The 12713-nt window shown below is 42.8% G+C and overlaps 1 protein-coding gene across 3 annotated transcripts in view; it reads right to left on the reverse strand.

The window, feature by feature from the left end:
• Positions 1 to 12713, reverse strand: part of znf536 (zinc finger protein 536) — a 170853-nt gene that overhangs the window by 37459 nt on the left and 120681 nt on the right. For all 3 annotated transcript variants that reach the window (XM_028402376.1, XM_028402375.1, XM_028402377.1), the window contains 2 exons: positions 11409 to 11567; positions 1983 to 3734 (listed from right to left, as the gene is read on the reverse strand). In XM_028402376.1, coding sequence (XP_028258177.1) covers positions 1983 to 3734; positions 11409 to 11567 — 1911 coding nt within the window. The remainder of the gene's footprint in view (positions 1 to 1982; positions 3735 to 11408; positions 11568 to 12713) is intronic.

Raw genomic sequence — 12713 nt, forward strand, 5'->3', positions numbered from 1 at the left:
GACCCCCCCAGCACAAGGGGTTTACAAGTGGACACATAAAGAAGGACTGTAATAGTGCATTTTACTCTCAAACAAGTGTCTATTATTTCTCATCTAATCGCACAACGGTAGAAGCAGAGCGAGGTAAGAGCAGTCTGTAGCACAGGACTACCAGCAGTATCAACAGAAATTTATATAGTTATAGCAGTTATATAGTAGTAATAGATTTGTAGTCCATCCATCCATTGTCCCCTGCAGAGAAACCAAGACTGTTTATCCAGGAGGACTCCTTCTAGGATCAAGGCCTCGTCACAGCAGAAGGGCTTGCATGGTCTAGTGATCCTCAAAGCTATGTTGTATGTAGGTTCTATCATAGCAAATGGGTCTGAGGGTGAAGATCTAGACTAAATTGATTTACAGACCCCTGAAGGAACAAATTAGACAGAGGAACCTCTTAGTTTTTTTTCCCAAGATAGGGATCCAGGGCCCACCCTGAAGCCAAGCTCCTGTGAGGGGCACACTGGCAAACCCTTGGTGGTTCTCTCCCATGGGACAATGGCCAAAAATGAGCAACGACAACACACAATTTCTACCTAGCTCACAGCCTAAATGTCTTTAGCCTGTATCTGAGCTAGCATGTAGTGAGAGACTGACACCTCACACCACACCAGCATCTTCCTTTCAAAACACCCTTCTGGATGATAGTTTAATTCACTACGCAGATAAAAATACATAAAGCCATCAGTAAGAGAAGCTGTAAGAGCTTTGCTTGTAACATAGCATACAGCGTTATCTGATACATATATCACTGTAACAGTACACACAGATAGCGGTTAACTGGGATGGGAGTGGAGTTTGGCAGGGAAAATCACCTAAAGTAATGTAACACTTAGCACAACAATTCACTCACTCACATTCAAGCACACCACAACATGTCGGGATTTTACTCAGGTTTCCTATAATCTTTCACATTTTTCTATGCTATCTTCAGTACCATCCTAGAGATCTGCCAGGAAGTGGGATACATAATAACTTGTTTTTTAATTACAATGACTCAGACTAGGACAAGTAAGAAAGGCCTTTGTTCCACAGAGAAAGCCTTATCTATAAAGGTCAAGCATTCCTAGTTGCAAAGGGAACTACCCACATTACATACAAGGACTAAACTATATGTAGGGCAATGTCGTACAAAGGAATCCAAACATTATATTATTATATTATATTATCTGAAACAATTATGGTCAATTGCTAACATTCAGTTTTTAATCTGGAGGTTTTGCCACTGGCAGGCATTCAGCAAACAAGTCATCTATCACTGTTCTGCAATCCCTCTCTGTGTCAGTGTTTCAAAGCTCAACAATGGGTTTTACTTTCTTCCTATAGAGACACTTTGCAACTAGCAACCACCCCCTAAACAGCAAAAAGAGCATTGTAAAAAGGAGAAAGGAGAAAAAAAATACTTCCTTCTTCAGTCTCAAGGAGCGGCTATAACCTTAGCAGAATCATGAAAGTTGACAGTTCATTTTTCACAGGGTCATAGATCGACGAGTCTTATAAAGTAATGGGCTTTTGGGAGCCGACTTTATGAGAGCTAAGATAGTTAAGAGACATGTGGAGGAGATGGCACAGGGAGCTGAGGTCCTGCTCTGACTCATCCAGGGTTATTCCCCCCATGCTGTGGAGCGGCAAGAAGGCACAGCACTCCGAGTAATATAAACGTGTAATAAAGATTAATCTGTTGCTAGTCGCCAGGCTGATAGCTTCTAAACTTGCTTGAAATAAGGTTGAAATCACTTCAGAGCCAATCTTGAGACAGTTAGTGAGTGTCTGAGATTCCTTTGTGGGTGTCAGGCAAAAAAAAATGTATATGTGTTTGTCTTGTGTGTTTGGTGTTTATGTGTATGCAGTGCTGGGAAAATTGAATTTATTTTTCAGGTTTTTACTGGGGGGTACTGTGAGTGAATATCTATGTGCATGTGTCTTGTGGGGCTAAACACACTCACCAGGTGCGTCTGACCTCTTCATGCCCCCTTGGGGTGCTCCTCCAACTCCACCTCCAAGGCCGTTGAATGCAGGAAGGTTGTCGTTGCTGTAGGCTCTGAGGACAGACAGCATGTTCATTTGCTGCTCTAGGTGGCTCTGTTGCTCAGCCTTCAACAGTCCTGGAGGACCACCGGAAGACAGGAGGCCCAGGCCCTGCTGCCACTGCTTCTCCAGTGGCACAGTTTGGTTCTGGTGTTGGGGAACCATAGAAAGTGGTGTCATGTTGGAGGAAGGTGCGGCCAAACCAGCTCCAATCCTTGTAGGAAGAGAGGGGTCGTCTTGGATGGGGTGACTCTGAATGTGGTCTGAGGCAGGACTTCTTTCCTCCTCTCTCTCCATGTCCATTTGCCCATCCTCATCTCTATCCTCTTCTTCCTCAACCACTCCTCCCTCATCTTCCTCTTCATCAGAGTGATTCTGTTGTTGCTGTCTCTTGGGGGTGGTTGAGGGACTGAGGGGGCTGGTACCGTGCACGCCAGCCTTTACAACTTCGTCATCTGACCCAACATGGTTATCTTCACCCTCTCCACAGGAGCCCCTCTCACCAACCTGGTCATCCTCAGTTGCTGCACCAAAGACCTGGTTAGGCAGGTCCAGACTTTGTTCTGCTGGGGCTACATACCCCTGAAGGCCTTGATTGGTCCTTGGGGATCCATCATACAAACCACCAAACCTCCTGTAAAACTCACTCTGGAAGGGGTTGTATGGCTGGTCCATGTGGTTGTTCCAGCCTCCCTGGTTTTTCTCTCCATCTCTGTCTCCATCTCGGTCAAGGGCTATGCCAGAGGTCTTGATGTTGGAGGTGGTGGGAGAACCCTCTCGATGCTCTTTGCCTGTATCAGACCGCTGCAGCTGGGCCTTCCCCAAATGGTTGGCCTGGAGGTGAAGAGCCATGAGCTCCAATGAGGAAGTAGAGAAGGAGCAGAAGAGGCAGCCATGCCATGCCACATTATCATGAATGGTGACTGAAGAGCCAGGGAGAGATCCACATGCTGACTCCGGCCGAACTGATACAGACAGATCAAGTGGTTCATACTGGGACCCAGGTTTGCCAGGCTCTGAGTTCTGTTTGGCTTCAGCCTTATCTTCTCTGTCCTGGTCACCTGAGTTTGCTCGCTTGGCTTTGGGCTCTCCATTGTCATGGTAGCGTTGGGCCTGGAGCTGGGCTGGACTCTGGTTGTCCTTGATATCCTTTTTCATGGAGCTGAGGACGAAGTTGTCCATGAAAGCTTGGAGAGAACCTTGAAAGTGGACTCCATTTCCCATCATGCTTTGGTAAGCCCTGCTTAGGTCAGTGAAGCTGGCAGCGCTTTCAGTCGCTGTGGAGACCATGGATGGTCCATCGACAGTCTTTATGTTCTCAGCTGAGGAAGCAGAGTCAAAACGACGGTCCCCACGTTCGCGATCTCGGTCGTGCGAAGACATGATGCCAGCTGACGGCCACTGATGTGGAAGCAGTGGACCTGTCCTGAAGTCCAGGTTAGGAGGGATGCCCTTGAAAACATTACGAAGGACATCCGGTCGGGCAAAGATGCCGCCACCAGTTTTGCCGTGATCTTCTTTGTGGTCTGAAGAAATGGTGTTGCCAGAGGATTGGCCTGATGTAGTGGAACCATTTTGACGTTCACGGTGGTGGCGCTCCAGGTGGTACTTCAGACTGGCAGACTGAGTGCCGGCGTAGTCACAATGAGGGCACCTGTAGGGTTTCTCTCCTGAGAGGCCAAGAAAGAGACAGAGACAAGAAAAGAAAACAGTGAATAATTAACCTGCTTATTACATTGACTGGGTATCAAAATCTATTTATTGGAGCAGGGAGTGTGGACCCTAGGGTCATGTAACCTCCCTGAACAAAGAAAATTAGGTCAATGAACTCTCAAAAGAAAGAAAAAAAAATGTGCATTTCATTAAGTACTTTAAAATTGCAATTGCTTCACTTTCAGTTGGCAACAAACTACAGGCATTTCATTTTCGAAAGAAAGTAGAAGGAAGAAAGTATATAGGGAAGTAGCAGTTTAGGAAGAAAAGAAATGAAATAAACTACACGACAATGTGATAATGAACAAGATTTTACATCCAAACCAACAATTCCCCATCTTTTCTCTTCCAGTCATCGGCTCGGCTCCACTTGATGCGGGTATGTCTGTGTGTATTGGGACAAGGGAGTTGGGGGGTGTAGGGGGAGGGGGTGTGGGGGGTGTGGAGTAGGCATCTGAATATGGGTCGATCCAGCTCCGCCAAGTGAGCCATCACTCATATCAACACCATAAAAAACATTTCACCATATGGTGCTTTCAGTCCACTACAAGAGATAATATTTTCAACTGACAACAAAACTGTCTCGATGTTATCTGTGTTTGCACGGGGCTGGGTTTCTGTGCATCTGTGCAAGAATGTGCGTCTGCAGCTGGGGGCGGTGGTGAGCAGGGGATGGGGTTGGGGGGTGGGTGGGGGGTGATGGGGGGGTCACTGTGCCAGCGTTCTGGCCTTGTCAGGTCTGTGCCTTGGCGATGAGAGAGCAATTTCTCGGACATTCCCTATTTGCAGTTTATCTTTGTGAGGCATAAATCAGCCATGGCGTAGCATCACCCTGACCGCTGCCACACATTGCAGAGATGATACACTACAATGCAAAATAAAAAAAAAGTGTGGGGGTGGGGGGTGAGGGGTTGGGGGGGGGGGGGCACATGTGGGAGCCACATGCTTGTTTCACTGACGCCCTATGATAAAGTGTAATATGATTCACTACAGGATACACAGATGAAAGTAATTCATAATATGGCAAAAGAGGGGTGAATCTGTTGTGAAACATTTACATATATTTATTTATGCTGCACATCCATATTCATGAATATTCTTGATAATGGTATAACACCAGCATTATTCTGCCAGAAGTGGATCTTCCATTGGAATGATACTTATGTTGAAATAGAACACATCCTGCAAGCAATTATAATAGGCTTGGAGTCTGAGCCAGATTTGGATTCATTAAACAATGAACAGAGAGGGGAAAAAATGCTAAGCTTGATTTTTTTTTTAAATATATACATATAAAAAGTTCCCAGAGTGGAATTTTCTGTTAGAAGGATAACTGTGTGAAAAGAGATGTAGGAAAAAAAGAAATAAAAAGAAAGTGGGGATCAGATGGTTGTAGTGTTTTGTATGCACATTCTATATATACAGTATGCCAATAAAATGTTTAGATTATACACATGGAAACCATTTTATGAAGGAAAAAAAAGGCATTGTTACGCAAGGCTGGTTTGAATGATTTAAGTCGGGCTGTGTAGTAAATCATGGATATAATTAGCAAATGGCATACTGCTCAAGTAATTTATCATTATTTAGAGGGCACCATTCCAGAAAAAGACTTTGCGATCTGCAGACCTACTGCAGAGTTCTCAAATAAAGGGCCACAAACACCAACTCAATAAAATATTGATATAGGAGAGAAAAGAATAGGAGGTTATACAAAAGAAAATTGAAGGTGGAAATGCTGAAAAGCAGAGAGAAAGAATAAAAGAGAAACAAAAAAAAGAGAAAGAGAGAAAGGGAGCATGCAGAGATACAGATAACCCCGACTATAGAAAGAAAGGCAGTGATTTGATATCTCTTCTCTTACACCAGAGTGGCTTTGAAGCATAGAGTATATTTAAAATAAACCATACGAGATGAGCTTTTAACCCAATAAGTGCTTCTCCTGTGAGCTGCCGAACAGAGGCTCAGTGCTGATTTAATAAGGAAACGTCCCTGATGCAAATGATCATTCTCAATTCCTCTAACTGGACAAAATGATATTCTAGGAGCCAAATTAGACAGAAATTAGACTGATCAGATATTTTTTTTTTCATCCCTTGTCTTTTTCTTTCCCTTATAAGAGGTTGTTAATGTTCATGGGGGGAAAATAAAGATTAATGTACCGTCTAGGTATGTAAAATGAGAATGAAAAGCACAGAAGATTGTGTGTTTGACACTATCCTTTGATGTTTACTGAGTACAGGCAAACTGAAAATAAATACACATGCCCTTAGAGAGTGATCACTTTATGCCAGTTTTCCATTAAAATGAAGCGTTTAAATATCTGGAGCGAGTGAGACAGACGACACGTGCGTTTTTCTACATCTCCTTGTGTTTATGTGTGTGCACCATTTGGAATGCGTGTGAACACATGTTTATGCATGCGTGTCAGCCTGAGCCTGTGTGTGTTATAATGTGTGTATGTGTGTGTGTTTGTGTCTTAGAGGGCCATTTGGACTGGCTAAGACATCTGCTCCATCATACGTCAGGGGCCTGGTGTGACATCTGGGGAATATACTGTATCCTGCCTTGCAACATTACACACAATTTACTGCTAAAGGTCATTATGTACCCGTTAATCCACTTTTAATTGATATCAGCGCAAACAGCACAACCTCCCAGCCACATGACAGATCACTGCCGCCACAAAACCAGGAAATTGCTACATGGGAGTTAAAAATAGAATAGTAAACTTTTTTTCGTCACTTTGTTGAGCTGCTTCGGCCTTTGTGACCCTAACTTAGGCGGATATTACGTGGATGCGTTATGTGACTTGACTTGAAAAAAAAAACTGTAGCAAATAAAGATGCAAGTGACACCTTTGTGGCTATAAATCCTCCTCCTCTGGACTGCCTGCACGTCCGCAGCGTGTCTGCACCTCATGTTGCATGCAGGGATATCATCTGGCTTTTGCGCGAATTGTGACAGCACCATAGAAACAAGTACAGATAAACACCCCAAACCTGTACAGAGGGGCAATTAAAATGGCTTAATAGATATGACATACTGGAAGATGAATTTCCATTTTGGCTGGAAGGATGGAAATAAATTTGGGTGGGATGGGGGGGGGGCACTGAGCTCCGATGTTCAGGGAGGCTGAAGAACAGAAGTAGCTGTTTCAAGTACATGTGCTGAAGTCAGAGAGGTGATTTGAGAATGCCTCTAGTGCTCCATGGGAGAGGGACACCACAGATGCCGTGTCATAAATTAGAGGAGCTCCGGACGAAGGAAAAAAAAACACAATGGAGGACTATTAGGGCTACTGGAAAACAATTCTGACAAAAACGTTAGAACTCTTATATGAAAAAGTAAGGATTCTAGTTTGATGTAGGAATAATGAGATTTACATAGGAATTCAAAGAGAGAAATAAAGAAAACATGAAAAAAAAGTCCGAATTTGACACAGAGTAGGATGTCTAAGGAAAAAAAAGGATTTTTGAGACAAAAAAGTCTCAGTTTAGTTAAAAAAACAACACACAGGACCCATAGTTTGTTAATCTCTCTATGGTGCTTTTTTTTATTTTATCAAATGTTACTTAACGGAACAGTACCGAGAACTATTTTTAGCTGTGCACTAACACACATTTGGTGATGTAGTATTCACTGCACCAAGATAGTGTATCTGAGATTTAATCAAAATACATTACAGTGCAGCAGCGCATCTCATTGATGTGTTTTTAATATGTTTTGGACAGCGGTGCAGCTCCATGGTACAGAGGAGAAAGATATATCAGGTTCTTAATTCTTGTTAGGAGGATCAATTCATTCTTACCTTTGTTTTTTTTTGGAAGGGAATGGATGACAATAAAAAACTATTTATAGTGTTCCTACCTTTATCATTCAGATGGTAGTGGTGAGATTGTAGTGGAATACCCCACCATAAAGTGTAAGGAACTTCAGATAAGCATGCAACAAATGGCAAATATATTCCAGCATTGTTACTGTATTAGAGATACTGTGCAGTAGAGGGAGATACTTGATGGCAGGGGATGAAAAGAAAAGAGGAATGGAGAGGGAGATCACAGGTCCCTCTTGATTCATCCTGATTACAAGGTTAGGTTAAGGTTAAGTGACATGGGCAAGTCCTCCTTCTCTTTTCCCATCTCTTTGTCTCCCACTCTGCTCATTTAAAGGTGAGCAGGGACTCTTATTGGTTATGCGGCCCTGCCTGAAGTTATGTGCGCCTATTGTCAAGAGTGAGGACCTTTTTATTTTTTACACACAGCTGCTTACTGCTAAATAGTGCCTTGTCCAGAAGGGGACAATCTGGGCCTCTAATTGCTGTCACTGAAGCCTAGATTCATTATGTGACTTTCCCATTAAAATGTGAGCATTAATTTGTATAATGAAATATCACCCTCTGCAGTGTGTTCATTAGCTCTGGCCCCACACTGTAGTGCCACAGCCGCACAATGTTAGCTACCTAGAAAACTGTGGTTAATTTTGCTAATGGATATTTTCCCACTCACTGTTCAAGAGGAAATTAATACTGTAACATTAGCTCTTTAACTTTTGGAGAAATTTAAATTCACTTCATTCCTTTCAAGCTGGTGTTAGTCGCTCATTAATCTCGTGCGCGTTTGCGTCGCACAATGCCCGCCTCAACCGGCTGGGTAAGCAACTCCATTGTGTCACTCACGTTGCATTAAGGATGAAGGAGAGCCAGGCTGTCATCTGTGAATTTCTCTGCATTGTCACCAGAGCACAGAGAGGATCTTTAGCCGCTGTAAAAGTCATCTTGTGGATGTAATCAGGATGTCACAGTGGAGATGGTATGATTAGGTTATAGGAATGATTTAAAGGCCACATGTTGGGGATGCATCAAGCTTTTTTTTTCACCCCCCTCCCTCCCAAAAGCTGTGCTTAGATAGGCCCAGATCCAAAGATACATTCCACTCAAAAAGTGGAATACATCCTTACTAAACCTCCTCACTTTTTGTCTCTAGGTATCGGATGCTACATATGAAAAGCTTTCATTTTAGCGTGTTTCGAGTCATGAAAAAAAACACAGTGAATGAAATTACATCGGAGCGTGTTTTTCCAAATGACTTAACTCCAGGCCTGGGCTGAGGTCTCCGCTTCCTCCATGATAAAATATGAGCCTCATGGGTATCCTTAGTATACTACTCAAAGCAGACATAACTCAGGCCTCTCACCACCAGATAACAGATGCCCCCGCTGAAAAACCAGCAGCAGTGTGGCTGGAAATGGCCTAGCTGTGACCTGGATGTGCTAGGGTAAGGAAACTTAATTTTCTAGACATACTGTACACCAGATGTGTTAGCATGCTACGGTATGAGGCTGTTCCTCTAATTTAATTCCAGAAGTACACTTTGCGATCACATGATTTCAATGAGAGTGTTTAGTTGCACATCAGTTTTGTGTCGTATCCTGGCTTTCATCATGTCCAGGATATGAAACATGAGAAACCCGGTTATTCATATCCCTGAACGCATCATAATGCAGAGACCAAATTCAGGTCTCTTGCCAGTTTTCTCAAGATCTTAACACTAGAACCTGGCAGATTGCATGTTTTAACTCCAATAATCAGTGACTAGACTTCACTAAAATGACATTTTACTTTTACTTCTAAATGGCACTAAGCTCATATTTTGCCAAATTTCTGAGCCATTCCACGTCCAACTGTTATGGTTGTAATATTTCCAGATTTTAGACAATCTCCCTAACAAACTATGAAAATATATTTTAACTGCCCGCTTGTTATGGAGATACAAAATTATGTTTCTAACTGCATAAGACAATTTTGTTTTTTCCTTGATATAAAGACATAGCCTAGACTGTTCTGAAGAGACAAGGTGCAGCATGTGGAGCTGTTAAAATGACCAAAGCTACAGCTTGAAATTAAAGGTTCAGTAATGTTCAGTAATGCAAGACAATTCACGTGTCCATCAAGACATTTACTGCCCAACATCATCTCAGCATGTGACGGATGCAGCCACAAAAGTCAGAGTAAAAGCAACACAGCAGACTTTTCCTCAAGAGTCTGAGGTCTGAGTCTCCCTGACACTGTGAGCTATTTTGTTTTTGCCCACTGTTAAGTTTTGTTTTCTGCCATGTTTATGTCTCTTTTTATTATTCGTGGCAGGCATAAAGATATTACTGGTAAGGGTTAAGGTTAAGGGGGTAAGTATGGGTCTCAAAACCTAATGTTTATATTTACCATTGTCTGAGCTTTGCCTTACATCTATAGGAACTAAGGACAGTTTCAGGGTTTTGCCTGGTTGTGAGTCATTTTATGTGCAAGTCCAGGTGGTATGTTGCATAGCATGTATGATATATTCAGATTAAATGTGCTTCATTAGTGTTAGCGACTGTCCTCCACCATTTGAATGACAAGGTGTCCAAATATCACAGTGGTGATCTGTAAGGTGGAGGTTCACCTCAGAAACTTCACACACAAAAGCTCTGCTACTGAAACCAGGTGTCCTTGTTTTGAGTAGGTGTCCTCTGCAGTCTAATCGTGACTTTAACCTGGATAGTCAGTGGGGCGTTTGTACCTTGCAGAGGGTTAGAACCCTGGCCACTGTCCACAGTCCACATCATTACTCTGAAGGCAGAGTTAACCTCCCAGCAACAACCAAACCAGGGGGCCGGGTTAGCAGAGAGCCGCTAACCGGGGTGTCTGGGCAGAGAGCGCAAAGCTCAGAGGGTTAGGACGCTTGACTGAAAAATAAAGCGAAAATCTACTAGACACACCATCTCACGCATATCCCTAAACTGTGGACAGGCCGGCTTTGTTTTTGCCTTGAAAGTTATTGAGAGTTAGAGAGTGTGAAATTGCCCTCTGAGTGATGTCATTGGAGGACACTGAACCCTTGTTGTGTTAATTAGAGCTCAATGAAATGATGAGTAGGAGAAAAAACAGAATAACAATGGCCTAAAGCTTGAATGAGGGATGCAGTTGGGAAACACATATTCCTACTTGTTTTGTATTTTTATGTCAGTTTGGAATCAGAATATAACTCCAGATTACAATGTGTGGGGCTGCATCCTTTCAGACACTGTGGTTTAGAAGCTGTGAACATCTGTCACTTCATTTTAGTGGAAGTAGTTTGAACAATAAGTTGCTTCCTTCCTGTTTTTCTCTCTTACTTTCCTTCCTTCCTTCTTTTCTGTCTTTCATTCTGTTCAATCTGCATTATATTCATCCATCTATCCATCCTTCCCTCCCTATACCTTGTTTGTTTCTAGCTAACATGCAGTCCACCTTCCTTCATCCATCTTTCTTCTTTTCTCTCTTTTTTCCCATCTACCCATCCATCCTTCCTCGCTCTTTCTTTCTTTCTTTCTTTCTTTCTTTCTTTCTTTCTTTCTTTCTTTCTTTCTTTCTTTCTTTTCTAGTTTTCTTTCAAAACTAATATACAATCAATAAATCTGCATCCTATGCATCATGGCAGAGAAAGATTGAGTCCAATATCTGATTAGGCCAATATTCATAAACCAATATGCCAGTATAACCCCAGAAGAAATGTCAGTACAAGTAGTGAAGTAAATTTTGCATGAAGTACAATAAATGTTTAATTGTTGACGAAATGCAGTGCAGTGCTGTGAGTGATAGTGATTGCACTGACCTGTGTGTATCCGCAGATGGACTTTGAGATGATGGGAGGTGCGGAATGACTTGCCACAGTAGGGACAATCCTTGGAGGACGAGCCCAGAGAGCGTTCACGATGCTGGGACAGAGGCGGCTGAATGCTCCCCGCTGCCTTCCCCAGGTCCTCCCCAACATCTGGAGCGTGCACAGAGAAAGACAGCACAAGGAGGGAGAGACAAATGGAAGGTGTGTTGAGTTGCCACTTCAAACCAGCCCCATTGCACATCACAACACATTTTTTTTTTCATTCCTCCCCTTCTTTGTCCGCTGTCTGTCTCTCTCATTGTCCCTCGTTTTTTTCCTCGCGCTCAAATGTGCGAACGCCATGCAAAGTCAAACACATCAAACGAGTTCACGGGCCACGCTATTTTCCTCCCTGACAGAACGCTGACAATTCATAAGCTTTTCACTTTCTTTAGAAACACCATGGTTCTGAGATACAACCCCCCTTTTAACTCACACACCCTCAACACTGCTGCCGCCACCGCCTCTCCCTTTCTCCTCCTGTTTTTCTTTTTTTATCCTTGCTATCATCATCATTCCTATTAAGCATATGCTGGGTTGCAGTGAAAATTAACAATGCAAAATAAGACAGACAGACAGAAAGAAGAAGAAAGAGTGAGGGAGAGAGAGAGAGAGAGAGAGAGATTTGGCTTTGTCAGCATTGCAGGATATCCTTGCATCTCTTCCTGCGACCTGATTTTGACAGGTAGCTGTCAGAGATATGATAGGGTGATAACGGTTTTGACCCAGCCCTCCGCCGCCTCCTCCGCACGACGAAGTAAAAAAAAAAAAAAAAAAAACGATGATGCACAGTTTAGTGCAACAGCAGTCTGTTATCAACACAATCACCTTCCGAATATGAATCTAAAGATGAGTGACGACAACCTGGGAATGTGTTGACAGCAGCATAATCTGAGGTGAGGGTGTCACCGCGTGGGCCTTGTTGTACTGATGGTTAAGAGCCGGTGATGTGAAGCTTTTTAAAAGGCCTGAGTTCAAAACATGGGGGTCAAAAAAAACATGAAACAAATGAATAATATACAAGAGTTTCTTGATATGTGGTGAAGCTGTGAAATTAAAAATATCTGTAGCTTTTTGATAGATGTGAAGGGGTTCAACATAAACCCACACAGCGAAGAACTGTCAAGACAGATTTACAGATTTCATAGAAAAGTAAAATAGTCTTTCTTTTATTAAGATTCTTTCTTTTGTCTTTAAATTTGAAAGGTTTCTATATCCATATTCAGATTTATTCAGCTGATATGTGTCCCGTTACGG

This window comes from Parambassis ranga, chromosome 3, assembly GCF_900634625.1.
Source record: "Parambassis ranga chromosome 3, fParRan2.1, whole genome shotgun sequence".
Lineage (NCBI taxonomy): Eukaryota > Metazoa > Chordata > Actinopteri > Ambassidae > Parambassis > Parambassis ranga.